The 16,437-nt window shown below is 48.5% G+C and overlaps 1 protein-coding gene across 5 annotated transcripts in view; it reads left to right on the forward strand.

Annotated features, from left to right (window-relative positions):
- LOC147328696 (echinoderm microtubule-associated protein-like 6) overlaps nt 1-15,977 on the forward strand; it is a 40,226-nt gene extending 24,249 nt beyond the window's left edge. For 2 of the 5 annotated variants that reach the window (XM_086297261.1, XM_086297264.1), the window contains exons 18-43: nt 565-767; nt 1,396-1,507; nt 1,583-1,710; nt 1,829-1,970; nt 2,036-2,188; nt 2,268-2,399; nt 2,521-2,609; nt 2,684-2,851; nt 2,934-3,135; nt 3,395-3,521; nt 3,588-3,666; nt 5,185-5,314; nt 5,393-5,491; nt 5,774-5,794; nt 5,920-5,934; nt 7,236-7,409; nt 7,708-7,916; nt 7,998-8,155; nt 11,357-11,471; nt 11,560-11,748; nt 11,825-11,997; nt 12,076-12,238; nt 12,395-12,498; nt 14,275-14,428; nt 14,506-14,606; nt 15,460-15,977. In XM_086297261.1, the coding sequence (XP_086153387.1) occupies nt 565-767; nt 1,396-1,507; nt 1,583-1,710; nt 1,829-1,970; nt 2,036-2,188; nt 2,268-2,399; nt 2,521-2,609; nt 2,684-2,851; nt 2,934-3,135; nt 3,395-3,521; nt 3,588-3,666; nt 5,185-5,314; nt 5,393-5,491; nt 5,774-5,794; nt 5,920-5,934; nt 7,236-7,409; nt 7,708-7,916; nt 7,998-8,155; nt 11,357-11,471; nt 11,560-11,748; nt 11,825-11,997; nt 12,076-12,238; nt 12,395-12,498; nt 14,275-14,428; nt 14,506-14,606; nt 15,460-15,484 (3,365 nt within the window). In that variant the 3' untranslated portion in view covers nt 15,485-15,977. Of the gene's footprint in view, nt 1-564; nt 768-1,395; nt 1,508-1,582; nt 1,711-1,828; nt 1,971-2,035; nt 2,189-2,267; nt 2,400-2,520; nt 2,610-2,683; nt 2,852-2,933; nt 3,136-3,394; nt 3,522-3,587; nt 3,667-5,184; nt 5,315-5,392; nt 5,492-5,773; nt 5,795-5,919; nt 5,935-7,235; nt 7,410-7,707; nt 7,917-7,997; nt 8,156-11,356; nt 11,495-11,559; nt 11,749-11,824; nt 11,998-12,075; nt 12,239-12,394; nt 12,499-14,274; nt 14,429-14,505; nt 14,607-15,459 lie in introns of those variants that run through there. The other 3 variants (XM_086297262.1, XM_086297263.1, XM_086297265.1) reach the window with 3 other exon arrangements.
- Nucleotides 15,978-16,437: the final 460 nt, after the last annotated feature.

Below are 16,437 nucleotides of genomic sequence, written 5' to 3' on the forward strand. Positions count from 1 at the left end.
GCTACTCAGGTTAAACATGATATATGAGTCACTTAGATAACTTAAACATGTTATTATTTGGCTTTTTTCAGTGTTTTATTTGTTCCTGAGTAAATCTGTTTGGCTGAGATTAAAGTTTTTACACAGCTGAATAAACATCAAGCAGACAGCTGATTATCAGAAGTGTGAGATGCTGGAGAATTTACTCCGGTGTCCTGTTATATTTTAGATAGCAAGGAGTTTATTAAACTTCACCGAAACAATCTGCAGATTTCATTAAAATTTAATAAACTATCATCTTGTCTTTATTTTTAGTTAGCACATACCTTAAACACTTAAAGCTGTAAGCTAATGATAGTTATATAAGAGCAGATGCTGCTGGTGCAATAAGCTGTATGTTCAATGGATGATGATCTGATTAGTCGACTAATCGCAAAAATAATCGGTGACTAGTCGACTATCAGAATAATCGTTTGTGGCAGCCCTACCCACATGTGGTGGTTTTATTCACGCTCTGATAAAACGTGAACTTTAAAACGTTTCTTTTTAAATGGATGCTTGTAAACATCCGTTCCCGTCCCGCAGGCGGCGGTCTGACCTTCAAACGCGGGATTTTCGGGAACCTGGGGAAACAGGAGACGATGATGTCGGCGTGTTACGGTCGATCCGAGGACCTCGTTTTCTCCGGAGCCACGAACGGAGACGTTTACATCTGGAGAGACACGATGCTTATCAAGACCATCAAAGCCCACGACGGCCCCGTGTTCGCCATGTGCTCCCTGGACAAGGTGACGCTTCATCCTTTGTTATCTAAAGTGGAGGAGGGTTGAGTCTGTAGCAGGGTGGAGTAATACGAGCATGGACAAAAACGATCTTTTACATGATTGATTGATGATTGAAGATGATTGTCAAGAAGTGGCTGCAGGCAGCAGAGGACGCAAAGGCAGGACGCAACTCAAAACACAGCTTTATGCTGCAGGAGATACAGAACTAAACTAAACACACAGGAGGGAACTCAGCCGAAGGTGATCTAAGTAATGAGGCAGGGAAACATGACACACGTCACACAGGAGACTATCAAAGTAAAACAGGAAGCACTCGCACCACATGGCACATGACAGGGGAGAACGCTCAGGGAAATGAGCTAACGAGGGGGGGGGGCAGTTAAGGTGGTCGAGACACAGAGAGAGCGCGAGAGGGGAGACATGACAGGCTGGGGAGGAGAAACGTGAGGAGGAGGACAAGGGAACAGGAAAGGGGAAGAAGACACAGACACACCAAACTCATGAACCGAGAACATGAATACAAAGTAACACAAGAACTCAAAAACACTGGTGACCCGGAAGCATGACAACGATCCTTTCAAAATAAAATCATAACCACAGACTTGTTTGCATTTCTGCTTCCTGTGTCCAGGGTTTTGTGACGGGGGGGAAAGACGGCATCGTGGAGCTTTGGGACGACATGTTTGAGAGATGTTTGAAAACGTACGCCATCAAGCGGGCCGTCCTGTCTCCGTCCTCTAAAGGTAGGGGACGCCAGCATCGGGGTGTTTTTGAACGGCGCGAGCGCCTGAAGGTGATCGGTCGTGTTTTCTGAGCAGGGCTGCTGCTGGAGGACAACCCGTCCATCAGAGCCATCACGCTGGGCCACGGTCACATCCTGCTGGGAACCAAGAACGGAGAGATCCTGGAGATCGATAAGAGCGGCCCCATGACGCTGCTGGTGCAGGTAAGTTAACTTCACCAATCTGTCACGGGCTCTCCTGCTCCGCCCCCACCTCACTGAGATTGAATCGCTACAGTGCACTGACACAGTCACCTGTACACCTCACACCTGTGTGTGCCAGGGTCACATGGAGGGCGAGGTGTGGGGTTTGGCGGCACACCCTCTACTTCCTGTCTGTGCCACCGTCAGTGACGACAAAACTCTGAGGATCTGGGAGCTGTCAGCCAATCACCGCATGGTGGCTGTCCGCAAGCTCAAGAAAGGTGAGACGAGCAAATGTGAAACCTTGGCGTGCTCTCTTTCTTACCTGTGCTGTGTTTCCTGTCAGGTGGGCGGTGCTGTGCCTTCTCTCCGGACGGGAAAGCTCTGGCGGTCGGCCTAAATGATGGCAGCTTCCTGGTGGTGAACGCTGACACGCTGGAAGACATGGTGACGTTTCACCATCGCAGAGAGCTCATCTCAGACATCCGCTTCTCCCAAGGTACCTGAACTCAGCGCACAGGTGTGGCACAGGATGAAGGTCACCGGTGGGTCGCTGATGAGTCAGGTGTGTGTTTCAGATGCGGGGAAGTACCTGGCTGTGGCCTCGCACGACTCTTTTGTGGACATCTACAACGTCCTGACCAGCAAGAGAGTCGGCATCTGCAAAGGAGCCAGAAGCTACGTCACTCACATCGACTGGGACTCCAGAGGTGAGACTCACCTGTGCTGCGGTCACTGGCGCCACCTTCAGGACACACTTTCCACTAATAGCAGGCTGCAGCTTTACATGACGGTGAGGTGGTGTCAGACTCTCATGTGCTACCTCTACAGGTAAGCTGCTGCAGGTGAACACCGGAGCCAAAGAGCAGCTATTCTTTGAGGCGCCGCGAGGACGCAGACAGAACATCAGCGTGGCCGAGGTCAGGAGCGCGCCGACAGCTCTGGTGAGGCGTTTCGACTGAACTGCAGAGGTCATGCCGTGTTTCTGTTTCAGTTCGAGAAGCTGGAATGGGCGAGCTGGACGTCCGTTTTCGGTCCCACCTGTGAGGGGATATGGCCAACGCTCAGCTTCATTAACGCCGCCTCGCTCACCAAAGACCGCAAACTGCTGGCCACCGGAGACGACTTCGGCTTCCTCAAACTCTTCAGCTTCCCGTCCAGGGTGAGAGAGGAGTCCACGCCACGTCTCAAAACGTCTACTTTCAAAGGCTCTGTTCATCTTAACCTCTGACCTCTGACCTCAGGGCCAGTTTGCCAAGTTTAAGAAGTATGTGGGTCACAGCTCCAACGTGACCAATGTCCGCTGGTCCAACGATGACACAGTGTTGCTGACAGTGGGCGGGGCTGATACAGCGCTGATGATCTGGACCAGAGAGCTGCCGGGTCACAAGGAGAGCAAAGCTGTGGACAGCGAGGAGTCTGACGACGACACAGAGGAGGACGGAGGTACACCGTGACCACGGCAACTCATTTCCACTTTACAGTCCCAGTTCAGAACAGCAGCTGCCTCGTTCAAGGAGGGGCAGCTGCTGTGATTGGTTGGAGGGTGAGCGGAGGAAAACATCGCTGTAATAAATGCATGAACTGGTTTTTCAGCGTCTCTCTGAGACAGGACATTTCTCATTTTAGAGATGTTGCACAGAAGATGTTCTCTTCTCGGTTCTTGACCTTCGTCGTCACCTCTGTGTCGTGTTGTTGTTTTTAGGGTACGACAGCGATGTGGCCCGGGAGAAGGTGGTGGACTACGTCACTAAGATCTACTCGGCCAGCATCAGAAACATGTCAGGAACCAAACCTCACCTGCAGCACAAAGAGCTTCCCGTGGAGGAGAGGTAGGATCGCTTTGCTTCCTGTTGTGGGTTCAGACGTGCGTGTCTGATGTCGGTTCTCCTGTTCAGGCCTCCGGTGAGCCGAGCTGCACCGCTTCCCGACAAACTGCTGAAGAACAACGTGACGAAGAAGAAGAAGGTGGTGGAGGTGAGCGTGGGACCTCTGCTTACCGGGAGCAGCTGACGCAGCCCTCGACTCATGTGTGTGTGTGTGTCTGTGTGTGTCTGTGTGCGTCTGTGTGTGTGTGTCTGTGTGTGTATGTGTGTCTGTGTGTGTGTGTGTGTGTGTGTGTGTGTGTGTCTGTGTGTGTCTGTGTGTGCGTCTGTGTGTGTGTGTCTGTGTGTGTATGTGTGTCTGTGTGTGTGTGTGTCTGTGTGCGTCTGTGTGTGTGTGTGTGTGTCTGTGTGTATGTGTGTCTGTGTGCGTCTGTGTGTGTGTGTGTGTGTGTCTGTGTGTGTCTGTGTGCGTCTGTGTGTGTGTATGTGTGTCTGTGTGTATGTGTGTCTGTGTGCGTCTGTGTGTGTGTGTGTGTGTGTCTGTGTGTGTCTGTGTGTGCGTCTGTGTGTGTGTGTCTGTGTGTGTATGTGTGTCTGTGTGTGTGTGTGTGTGTGTGTGTGTGTGTGTGTGTGTGTGTGTGTGTGTCTGTGTGTGTCTGTGTGTGCGTCTGTGTGTGTGTGTCTGTGTGTGTATGTGTGTCTGTGTGTGTGTGTGTCTGTGTGCGCGTCTGTGTGTGTGTGTGTGTGTGTGTGTCTGTGTGCGTCTGTGTGTGTGTCTGTGTGTGCGTCTGTGTGTGTGTGTGTGTGTCTCTGTGTGCGTCTGTGTGTGTGTGTGTGTGTGTGTGTGTCTCTGTGTGTGTATGTGTGTGTGTCTGTGTGTCTGTGTGTGTATGTGTGTGTGTCTGTGTGTCTGTGTGTGTGTGTGCGTCTGTGTGTCTGTGTGTGCGTCTGTGTGTGTGTGTGTGTGTGTGTGTGTGTGTGTGTGTGTCTCTGTGTGTGTGGCTGTGTGTGTGTGTGTGTGTGTGTGTGTGGCTGTGTGTGTGTGTGTGTGTGTGTGTGTCTCTGTGTGTGTGGCTGTGTGTGTGTGTGTGTGTGTGTCTGTGTGTGTGTGTGTGTCTGTGTGTGTGTCTGTGTGTGTGTGTGTGTGTGTGTGTGTGTGGCTGTGTGTGTGGCTGTGTGTGTGTGTGTGTGTGTGTGTGTGGCTGTGTGTGTGTGTGTGTGTGTGTGTGTCTGTGTGTGTGTGTGTGTGTGTCTGTGTGTGTGTCTGTGTGTGTGTGTGTGTGTGTGGCTGTGTGTGTGTCTGTGTGTGTGTGTGTGTGTCTGTGTGTGTGTCTGTGTGTGTGGCTGTGTGTGTGTCTGTGTGTGTGTGTGTGTGTCTGTGTGTGTGTCTGTGTGTGTCTGTGTGTGTGTCTGTGTGTCTGTGTGTGTGGCTGTGTGTGTGGCTGTGTGTGTGTGTGGCTGTGTGTGTGTGTGTGTGTGTGTGTGTGTCTCTGTGTGTGTGTGTGTGTGTGTGTCTCTGTGTGTGTGGCTGTGTGTGTGTGTGTGTGTGTGTGGCTGTGTGTGTGTGTGTGTGTGTGTGTCTCTGTGTGTGTGTGTGTGTGTGTCTCTGTGTGTGTGTGTGTGTGTGTGTGTGTGTCTCTGTGTGTGTGTGTGTGTGTGTGTGTGTTAGGAGCTGGTCCTGGAGCACGTCTTTGGCTACAGAGGCTTCGATTGCCGTAACAACCTGCACTACCTCAATGACGGCGCTGACATCGTCTTCCACACTGCTGCTGCCGTGGTGATCCAGAACCTGTCAGCAGGTGGGTGAAACGCTGTCGCGCCTTCTGAGTAACTGTTGGCGCCGGTGACCTCATACTTGCTGCTTCCTTTCCTGACAGGAACTCAGAGTTTTTACCTGGAGCACACAGATGACATCCTCTGCCTGACCGTCAATCAGCATCCGAAGTACCAGAACGTCATTGCCACCGGGCAGATCGGTGAGTCCGTCAGAGACGGGCACGAGTGCCGCGCCCGCTCGCACGCCGCTAACATAGGTCTGCATGAGCGCCCGCTCTGCTGTCCCCAGAGACTGAGCCAGATCTGACGGGTCAGCTGACCTCTAATGTCCAGTAAACGTCATGTCGGCGCCCGGCGCGCTCGCCTGTTAGATTCAATTCGTTCAGTCATCATGTTGTTGTCATGCATGAGCTGGCTGCTGTTGGCCCATCCCACTTCTGTTCTCTCTCACTGCTTCCTCATCAACTCCGCCTCCTCACCAGGTGACATCACTGACCTGCCAGGTAAGCCTTCTTTCACCACCCTCGTTACACACAGACACACAGAGACACACACACACACGCACAGACACACACAGACACAGGTTGAGTTTATTAACGTGTTGGTGTCATTCGCTCCCGGCGTGTAGAGGCGGAGCTCTCTGGTGAGTATCATGAGTCAGGACGCTGATCGTAGCTCGCCCCCGACTCGTCTGCACTGATGTGGATTCAGATGAAAACACTGAACATCACGCTGAACGCTCCACGCCACAGAAACGTCCGAGAGCATCAGGTCTTACATTTTTAGAATTGTTTCACACGGAAATCAACGTGGACGCCAGGCGTGCGTCTGCCGAGCCGTCGGGTTTATGTACAGGTTTTGTGAGGAACGTCAACATCACACGAGGTGCGAGCCCGACAGTCAAGGCCAAAGTTTTTTGTTTTTGAAGGTGCAGTCTGAATGAGGGTTCGTGCACCACAGTCCGACTCTCAGAGATCTTTAACCCGTCGTCTAGCAGCACGTTAAAGGCTGCTCAGTAAGGAGGAAGTCACTGCTGGAGGATCCATTTCTCTTATTTTCTCAGCGTCTGCAACGTCAGCGTGGCTGAACTCGGTGTTTTCAGGCGTCTCCACATTAGCACGAGCATGGCAGTAGGCAGACTCGGAGCCCGGCCGAGAGCCTCGTGTGGGCATGACGTCGGTGTTTCTGTGTGCAGTCTGTGCCGTGTGTGCTGAAGCTGTGATTCAGAGGCTGCTTTCCATCCTTTAGAAACATCTCCGGGTCAGTCGTGTTAATGCAGACGCTGTCGGGGCATGATCACATGATCACGTGTTCCTGAGCCTCTCTTTGTTCTCCAGAGAGGACGCGATTAAAAACACGTCTTCCTCTCTGGTCTTCTGAGGTTTCCTCTGCCGAGCTGAGGTGGTCCGGGACCTCGGGAGCGAACCGGTCATGTGATCATGACTGAAAGTGTTAATAAAGAGATGGTCGTTTGAAAGAAGCCATTTTGAATTTCCACACTCTGAATGGCGCTGCTCCGTGACCCAGCATGCGAACTCAGGCGCTGGAAGTACCCAAAGATCCTGAATGGGATAAGGTCTATTCATCCATCCAAGTTCGTTCCACGACACTGCGTCTCCATTTCACAGCTCCCATAACTCCCTCAGGTCCTTCATCCTTTTCTTCTTGGCCTCTTTACCATCCTTCATTCCTTGGCTCGTTTCCTTTCATTGCCCCACTTCCTGCTAAATCTGTTCCTTTGTTTGTCGATGCTGTAGATCTGAGGTTCCCTTTTTCTCCTGTTCCTTGAAGAATGCTGAGGAGCTCAGCTGTAGATCCCACATGTTGTTTGGTGTTTCAGTCCTGTGGTCCACAGGTCCTTGGATGTTCAGGTCCTGGTACTTCCTACCTCGGTTCTGTGGTTGTGAAGTTGTGTGGTTTCTACGGTTTGGTCTTTCCTCGCAGGCCTCGCCCCGTCCATCCACGTGTGGGACGCCATGACCAAGCAGACACTGTCCATCCTGCGGTGTTCGCACGCTAAAGGCGTCGGCTACGTTAACTTCAGCGCTACAGGGAAGCTGCTGCTGTCTGTGGGGGTGGAGCCTGAACACACCATCACAGTGTGGAGGTGGCAGGAAGGTACCCAACATCTTTCATCAGATGAACGATTGTGAGATGCTCTCAGCTTCTGACTGCTGGCAGTTTGTTGGAAGGAGTAAGAGATTAGCTCTTGGTGCTCTGACACTATCGAGGGTTACACAGATAACACTGTTCCTGATCCCCACGATTACCTAATGACTCGAGGTTCAGGATTAAGGTTGTTATCAATGATGCCTCGGGGGGGAAACATTATTGTTTGGACCATCTGTTCCACACCAAACAAGACAAAGTATGTGACATAGATGGGACGATCTTTGACCTCTTACCTGTCCGTCAGGCACCAAGGTGACGAGTAAGGGCGGCCACACTGAGCGGATCTTCGTGGTGGAGTTCCGGCCGGACTCTGACACCCAGTTCGTGTCGGTGGGAATCAAACACATCAAGTTCTGGACTCTGGTTGGAGGTTCGCTCATGTACAAGAAAGGTGTGATCGGCTCAGTGGAGGACGGCCGCATGCAGACCATGTTGTCTGTTGCGTTCGGCGCCGTAAGAAACGCTGACGTTGCTTTTGTATGTAACGCTCTGGTGTTTGCGGACTTGTGGTAAATCGCTGTTTGTCTCACTCAGAACAACCTGACATTCACTGGCGCCATCAACGGAGACGTGTACGTGTGGCGGGAGCATTTCCTGGTGCGCGTGGTGGCAAAGGCGCACAGCGGTCCCGTCTTCACCATGTACACCACTCTGAGGGACGGCCTTATTGTTACTGGGGGGAAGGAGCGACCGTGAGTCTGCAGTTCCTGAAGATGCTGACCTACCACCTGCTTTTGGTGTTAATACAAAAAAATGGTCCCAGATTCAACCAGTCATTTAAAGTTTGCATTATTAGGGGTGTGGCCTCTTTGAATTACATGTGGATAGTGACACAGGTAGTTGTAGCTCCTAGCTGTCTGCTAGGCTTCACCTGAACTGGACCTCTGGACCGTGTTTGTGCTGTTGGAGCTTTTTTACTAACAGACGGTCCAAGAAGGCGGAGCTCCAGGTTTGGTGCGCAGTGATTGATTGGACATTGCTAATCTTTGTCTGACTGATGCTTTCATATAGTCTGTGGTAACAAAAGTCGCTAGCATTAGCTCATGATAAAATCCATGCTCTAAACGATGGCTTCCGGAATCAGTGGGTGATGCCACAGTGGGTGATGCCTAGAGATGGCACAATACCAATTTTTTATGTCCGATACCGATATCATAAATTTGGATATCTGCTGATACCGATATGAATCCGATATAATGTTTTTTAATCAACAAAACTGTTTTTTAAATATCTTGCTGCATTTTGTATAAGTTCATACTCAAGTTTAAAACAACAACTACACTAAAGCTATTCTGTTATACCTGTATGCAAAAAAAAAATTTCATAGTTCAGCAATACTGATCAATCTAATAAACTTAGACCTACACCATCCTCCCTATTCTGGTATTTTAAAGAGTACTTAGCATAAATATTAAGCAACCTAACTAATAGGGTTCCAACTCCCAGCAACAACAAAAATAAATAAATAAAAAATAGGGAACCACCCCTCACGCTCCACCTCATGATGCTTAATCGACGTAATCAACCTTAATTTGATGCAGTGTGAAAAAAAATGCACAGAAATAAATTATTTTTCAAGAAATATTAAATAGATTCAACATCTTTCTTCAACAAAATTGCAGACTGCACAGATGGTACCTTCCCAAAGGAAAAAGTACTATAGCTTACTAGGGTATATATATTAGACTTAATAGTTACTATATACAGTAATGGACTTCTATTCATTTTACATCAAATTAAAACTTTGGGTGTCAGATAATTATTTATTAAAAGCTCGACATTTTAAATGAGAATAAGAAAGAAAAGTATGTCTTTGTGCCCCCTTTTCCCTGTTCATGCCCTATCGGCCCCCCTGGCTAAACTTTGCTAGATGCGCCCCTGCACAGTTACCAGCCGTCAGCTACATAGAAAAAGATCCTCGAGTAGAAAGTAATATTAAATAAATTCTAACAACAGCTGATCAAGCTTAAACGTGCTGCTGTTGTTCAGCCGCTGGTTTCCTCTTTCTGGTGCAAAGTGGGCCAAAAACAAACAAGAGAGATGATCAGCTGATCATTGATCAGTTTCATGATTGAAGCAGCAGCAAGAAGAGGCAGTCGCTCGTTAAGCTTAACGCAGGAATGCTTTACAAACATTCAGAGATGGACTTACACACTTGCTTTACTTCTCTCGGGGATAACTTTGTCGGAGATGAAATGCCGGGTTGCTAGCGATGCTCCACATGCTATCCAGACCACCGACAGGTCCCGCATGCCACAGCCGCTCTATCACGTGATGCATACTGCTCCGACGTTCTGAGGCGAGTTACGGCGTGTCGCAAGTTTTGTGAGGTGTGATATTTAATGGATCGGATTACATTTTTTATTTTTCTCCGATATCCGATCCAGTAATTTAGGTCAGTATCGGACCGATACCGATACGTAATATCGGATCGGTCCATCTCTAGTGACGCCACAGTGGGTGATGCCACAGTGGCTCTATAAACCAGTGTTTCCACACCTTTTGGAGCACGGCTCATATGAAAAATCACACAGCACACCACCAAACAAAAAGCATATTGATCATTTTCCCCCGAGCACTGAGCTTGGCTCAGTTTGTCCCCAGTTTACGTCTGGACTTCTTTAAGTTGCTTGAAGACGTTTCACCTCTCATCCGAGAAGCTTCTTCAGTTCTAAGGTCAAATGGTGACCTCCCCAGACGCCTTAACGCCCACTCACATCCTGGGCCATCTGACCTCAGGGATTCGCATGATAGGGTGGGGCCAGGTTTCACAGTGAGCTCACCCGAAACTCTGGCTGATTGGGACCCACACCCAGTTTCACACCTTGGCTCAGGTGATTAGAGGATCATCAGGGGTCCTTTTGTCCCTCTGTGGGGGGAAACTCCCACTAGGTTTATAATAATAATAATAATGGATTGGATTTATACAGCGCTTTTCAAGGCACCCAAAGCGCTTTACAATGCCACTATTCATTCACTCTCACATTCACACACTGGTGGAGGCAGCTACGGTTGTAGCCACAGCTGCCCTGGGGCAGACTGACAGAAGCCAGGCTGCCATTTTGCGCCATCGGCCCCTCTGGCCAACACCAGTAGGCGGTAGGGTAAAGTGTCTTGCCCAAGGACACAACAACCAGGACAGAGAGCCCGGGGATCGAACCGGCGACCTTCCAGTTACAGATACGCTTCCCAACCCCCTGAGCCACGGTCGCCCCAATCGTCCTATATCTGGGACTCTCCACCATTTGACCTTAGAACTGAAGAAGCTTCTCGGATGAGAGGTGAAACATCTTCAAGCAACTTAAAGAAGTCCAGACGCTTTTCTTTGCAAGCTCCTTTGACTACGATGACCTGGATGACTGAGAACCTTCACAGACATACGTCCCCAGTTTACCTTTTTTGCTTTCTTCTGACCCATCTCATGCTCTGGCCTTCATCTGGGTCGGAGTTTTCTCCAGGACCAGGTCAGACTGACTGCTGTTTCTGTTCAAATATTTATCTATTGCTATTATGCGCTGCATCGTCTCACAGCGTGAGGATTATGTAATTTCTTCTTCGACTTCTTCTGTTTTACTGGCAGTTGGAGACCCATTGAATTAGAGCAGGTAGTTGTACTGCCCTCTAGTGGAAGAGAATGCCATTGTTCTGCCCGTTACTCACGCCGGTCATTTAGAGTACTAATCAGGTGGAATCAGATAATCTGCCGCACCACAGTGGTTGGGAAACACGGCTATAAACCGTGTGGACCGGCCACAAGCATGGCTAAAGGTTAAAGGTTACACCAGGTGAAGATGAGGGTTCAGACAGATCCATTTTAGGGATGTACCCTTCTTCTGGATTCCTTTGATGTATATAAAAAACATGAAATCCCACTGTCTGCTGCTGTTCATCAGGACCAAAGAGGGTGGTGCTGTGAAGCTTTGGGACCAGGAGATGAAGCGCTGCCGAGCTTTTCAGCTGGAGACCGGCCAACCGGTGGAGAGCGTCCGATCTGTCTGCAGAGGAAAGGTGTGAAGAACACACAGTGGAAGGTCCGTGGTGCTTGATGTTATTGTGATTCCAGTGACAGGAAGAGTAACCTCCAACTCTCTGACAGGGTAAAATCCTGGTGGGAACCAAGGATGGGGAGATCATAGAGGTTGGAGAAAAGAACGCTGCCTCCAACACCATGATCAACGGACACACTCAGGGAGGGATCTGGGGTTTGACAAGTCACCCTTTCAAAGACGTCTTCATCTCCGCCAGCGATGACGGGACCATCCGAATATGGGACCTGGCTGATAAGGTACGGGGTTGAACTGTGGTGTGCTGCCGACCTCACCTGGTACGGTGTATTCCTTTAATCCTGCTTTCTGTCTTAGAAACTCCTGAACAAGGTGAGTTTGGGCCATCCTGCCAAGTGCACGTCCTACAGTCCCAACGGAGAAATGGTTTCCATTGGCATGGAAAACGGGGAGTTCATCGTCCTGCTGGTCAACTCGCTCACCGTCTGGGGCAAGAAGAGAGACCGCAGCGTGGCCATCCAGGATATTCGGTGGGTTTGAACATTAGCACGAACAGGAGCCTCTAACAGTTCTGGGACTAACTTCAGTTTCTGGATTTCTTTGTTCAGGTTCAGTCCAGATAACCGGTTCTTGGCGGTGGGCTCAGTTGAAAGCGCTGTGGATTTCTACGACCTCTCTCTCGGGCCATCGCTTAATCGGATTGGTTACTGCAAGGACATTCCCGGGTGTGTCATCCAGATCGACTTCTCTGCTGACAGCAGACACATCCAGGTACTTTCACTTCCTTCTTAAATAAAGGTTAAAGGTTAAGAAGACACGTGCTGAGTTATGACACATGGGTCTGTTGTTGTGACCTCTGACCTTTTCCTTGTGGGTCAGAGCTCTGTCAGGTGAGAGCTGGTTTTCAATGTCTTGATTTATTCACAGGTGTCCACAAGCACCTACACCTGGCAGGTGCACGAAGTTCCCTCAGGGAAGGTGATCACGGATCAGCCCATCCTAGACAGGATCACCTGGGCAACCTGGACCAGGTGAGGCAGAAAAGTTGATTTGCTGTGCTTAATGTTAGCTAATGTTAGTGTTAGTGGGAATGCCTCAGACCATGTATGGGTCTCAAACTCCTCGAGGGGCAGTGTCCTGAAACTATTCCATGTGTCCCTGCTGCATCACACCTGAATACAATTAGTGGGTGATTAGCAAGGCTCTATAGAACTTGACTGCATGCTGAGGTGGTGACCCCTAACCCTACCTACTCGAGTAAGTGTTTGGAAAAATTTACTTTTATTGCACTGTGTTCATTCAGTCATGAGCTGCTGTAACAGTAGGGCTGCCACGATTAGTCGACTAGTCACGATTACGTCGACTATCAAAATCGTCGACGACTGATTTAATAGTCGACGTGTCGTTTGAAGCTTTGTAAGATCACAAAAGACGCAGGAATAAGCAGTAGGATTTAAGAGTGTAATAACGGACTGAAACAGAAGATGGCAGCACTGCATGTACAAGGAACCAGCTGCCGTTAAACCCCGAAGAAGAAGAAGAAGTTGTGTCCCAGAATTCATAGCGCAGCCCAGCTCAGTTTCCAACAATGGCGGCAGCTAGTTAGTTTTAATATTACTCTTATTATTCTTTCTGGGTCACAAAATAAACGTTTAACATATTTTCAGGCGAGAATGTAGCTGTGTAAACCTCAAATATCTGCTCAGTTTATCAGGACACCACATATTTTCAAAAGCGCTCCGACGTTTTCGGAGACGTCTGTTACCCACTAGCTCGATAGCTAGCCGGGGGCTAGGTCACTAGCACCGTGAGAACACCGGACTCCCGGCAAATCGTTTTCAAACCCACCGCCGTCTTTCGCTACTCAGGTTAAACATGATATATGAGTCACTTAGAGAACTTAAACATGTTATTGTTTGGCTTTTTTCAGTATTTTATTTGTTCCTGAGTAAATCGGTTTGGCTGAGATTAAAGTTATAGTTTTTACACAGCTGAATAAACGTCAAGCAGACAGCTGATTATCAGAAGTGTGAGATGCTGGAGAATATACTCCAGTGTCCTGTTATATTTTAGATAGCAAGGAGTTTATTAAACTTCACCGAAACAATCTGCAAATGTCATTAAAATTTAATAAACTATCATCTTGTCTTTATTGTTAGTTAGCACAGACCTTAAACACTTAAAGCTGTAAGCTAATGATGGTTATATAAGAGCAGATGCTGCTGGTGCAATAAGCTGTAGTTTTACATCCAATGGATGATGATCCGATTAGTCGACTATCAAAATAATGGATTGTGGCAGCCCTATGTAACATGAATCAAGAATTACCGCCTCAGCATGCAGTCTGGTCCTATTCTCTCGCTAATGACCTGCTAACTGTATTCAGGTTGGAGCAGGGACACATGAAACAGTTTCAGGACAGCGGCCCTCGAGGACTGGAGTTTGAGCCCCCTGCTTTATGGGATGCAGAGGAATCAGGGCCCTCTCTAATCCAAGAAACAAAACGATAAGATGGGGCTGTCCTTGGTGGTGGTGGGGTTCCCTCATGCCGGGCCTTTGTTAGGGAAGTAAACAAGTTCAGAGGTTTGGGACCCAGCTGCAGAGCACTAATCCTCCAGCCCTGGGTCGCCATGGAGTCCTGAACTAAAAACAGGAAGCACGGATTCAAATTGGGATGGGTTCAGGAAGATCTGGAGGAACTTTTCATGAATAAAAAACAGGAACTAGTTCCAGAAGCGTTGCCACCTTCCTGAGCTCATTTAAGGTGTGACCGACCTGACGGAGGCGTTTCTGTTCGGTTTTCGTAGCATCGTGGGGGACGAGGTTGTCGGCATTTGGCCTCGTAACGCCGAGAAGGCCGACGTTAACTGTGCCTGCGTTTCTCACGCTGGAGTCAACATGGTGACCGGAGACGACTTCGGCCTCATCAAGCTCTTCGACTTCCCCTGCGCCGAAAAATTTGTAAGTGAGCTCCGAAAATGAGAAATCACTGAAAGGTTCAGCTCACACTGAGCGCCACCTTCTGTCTTTATTTCCAGGCGAAGCACAAGCGTTACTTTGGCCACTCGGCTCACGTGACCAACATCCGCTTCTCCTGCGATGATAAATATGTGATCAGCGCTGGCGGCAGCGACTGCAGGTGAGACCTGAATTACACCAAATCTTTGAGTGAAACCAGCCAAACGTGGGCAGAAAACTGACTGCAGAGCAGCTCAGACAGTAAACTCATGCTTTGCTTGTTTGTTTGTTTTTTTTACTTGATCTAAATGAGACGTTTTAGGACCCCTGAGACAAAATTCTAATATTTCACAGAGAAAAAGATTCAGGACCTTCAGGATGTATGTTTTCAGTTCAATTTTATTCATACAGCACCAAATCACAACAGCAGTTGGCTCAAGGTTCTTTACATTGTAAGGTAGATTGTACAATAATAGATACAGAGAAAACCCAACAATCATATGAGCCCCTATGAACAAGCACTTTGGCGACAGTGGGAAGGAAAAACTCCCTTTTAACAGGAAGAAACCTCCAGCAGAACCAGGCTCAGGGAGGGGCGGGGCCATCTGCTGTGATTGGTGAGAGAAGGAAGACAGGATAAAGTCATGCTGTGGAAGAGAGACAGATTAATAACAGGTATGATTCAATGCAGAGAGGTCTGTTAACACATAGTGAGTGAAGAAGAAACACCCAGTGCATCATGGGAATCCCCGGCAGCCTACGTCTATTGCAGCATAACTAAGGGAGGATTCAGGGTCACCTGGTCCAGCCCTAACTATATGCTTTAGCAAAAAGGAAAGTTTGAATCTTAAAAGTAGAGATAGTGTCTCCTGAATCCAGACTGTGATGAGCTCTGAAACCTGACTGAAACTCTTCCAATAAGCCATTCGTCTGCAGATGGTCTGCTTGCTGTTTCACACTCCTACTCTGAAAGGAAGGTTGGAGACTGGCTGGTTGTTACTGATTGCTGTCTGTCTCTCGTCTCCTCTCTGCAGCCTGTTTGTGTGGAAGTGTCAGTGAGGTCCCTGCAGTCCTGTTGGGTTCACAAGAGTCTCCTCCTCTTCTCCTCTGATGCTGCTCCCCCGACTCCTCGGTCTGAACTCTGACCCGAGTTCACCTCTTGCTGTACAGTTAATGTGAGGACGTGTTTCCTGCTGTTGTGGCGTGTTGCTGTGACCTGTGGACGGCGTGTAGCTGTGTCGTGTAGCTGTGTCTGGTTTGTCGGGATGTGCCTTTCTCACAAACTCTGACCAAACATTTGATACAACTTTATTTATAACGGTGGTGCTATCAGACTGTCGTGGTGTCCTGTCAGAAGATGATGATGATGAAGATAAAAAAGAGGAAAATGGATCTGTGTTTGATCCTAGTTATTAAAAAGGGAAAAAGTAGAAAACAGTTTGTATGGAACTTTATTTAAAAAGTAAAAGAATTCTACCTCAAAACAGAACAAATAGAAATGAAGAAAATGTATTTATTAAGGTAGAAAATAAATATTTACATCCACACGGTGGCGCTGTCTTCTCTCTGCTGTTTGTCTGATAATAAAAAAACACTTTTCTTGGAACCCCACACAGAGGGATCAAAGGTCATCAGGACCTGTCAGGACTCTTGCTGCACCATTTTGGATCAGCTGAAGGCTTTTCAGGGAGTTTTTAGGACTTCCTGATAATAATGAATTACAGTCGTCCAGCCTGGAAGTAATAAATGCATGAACTAGTTTTTCAGCGTCACTCTGAGACAGGATATTTCTAACTTTAGAGATGTTGCACAAATGGAAGAAAGCAGTCTTACATATTTGTTTAATATGTGCGTTGAAGGACATGTCCTGGTCAAACATGACTCCAAGGTTCCTCACAGTGTTACTGGAGGCCAAGGTAATGCCATCCAGAGTAAGAATCTGGTTAGATACCATATTTCTAAGATTTTCAGGGCCGAGTACAATAACCTGAATAACTGACTGAGAGCACACC

This window comes from Aulonocara sp. 'chitande type north' Nkhata Bay, linkage group LG6, assembly GCF_057382095.1.
Source record: "Aulonocara sp. 'chitande type north' Nkhata Bay isolate Kocher_YH1m ecotype deep benthic linkage group LG6, A_spYH_male_GT1.1, whole genome shotgun sequence".
In the NCBI taxonomy this organism is placed as follows: domain Eukaryota; kingdom Metazoa; phylum Chordata; class Actinopteri; order Cichliformes; family Cichlidae; genus Aulonocara; species Aulonocara sp. 'chitande type north' Nkhata Bay.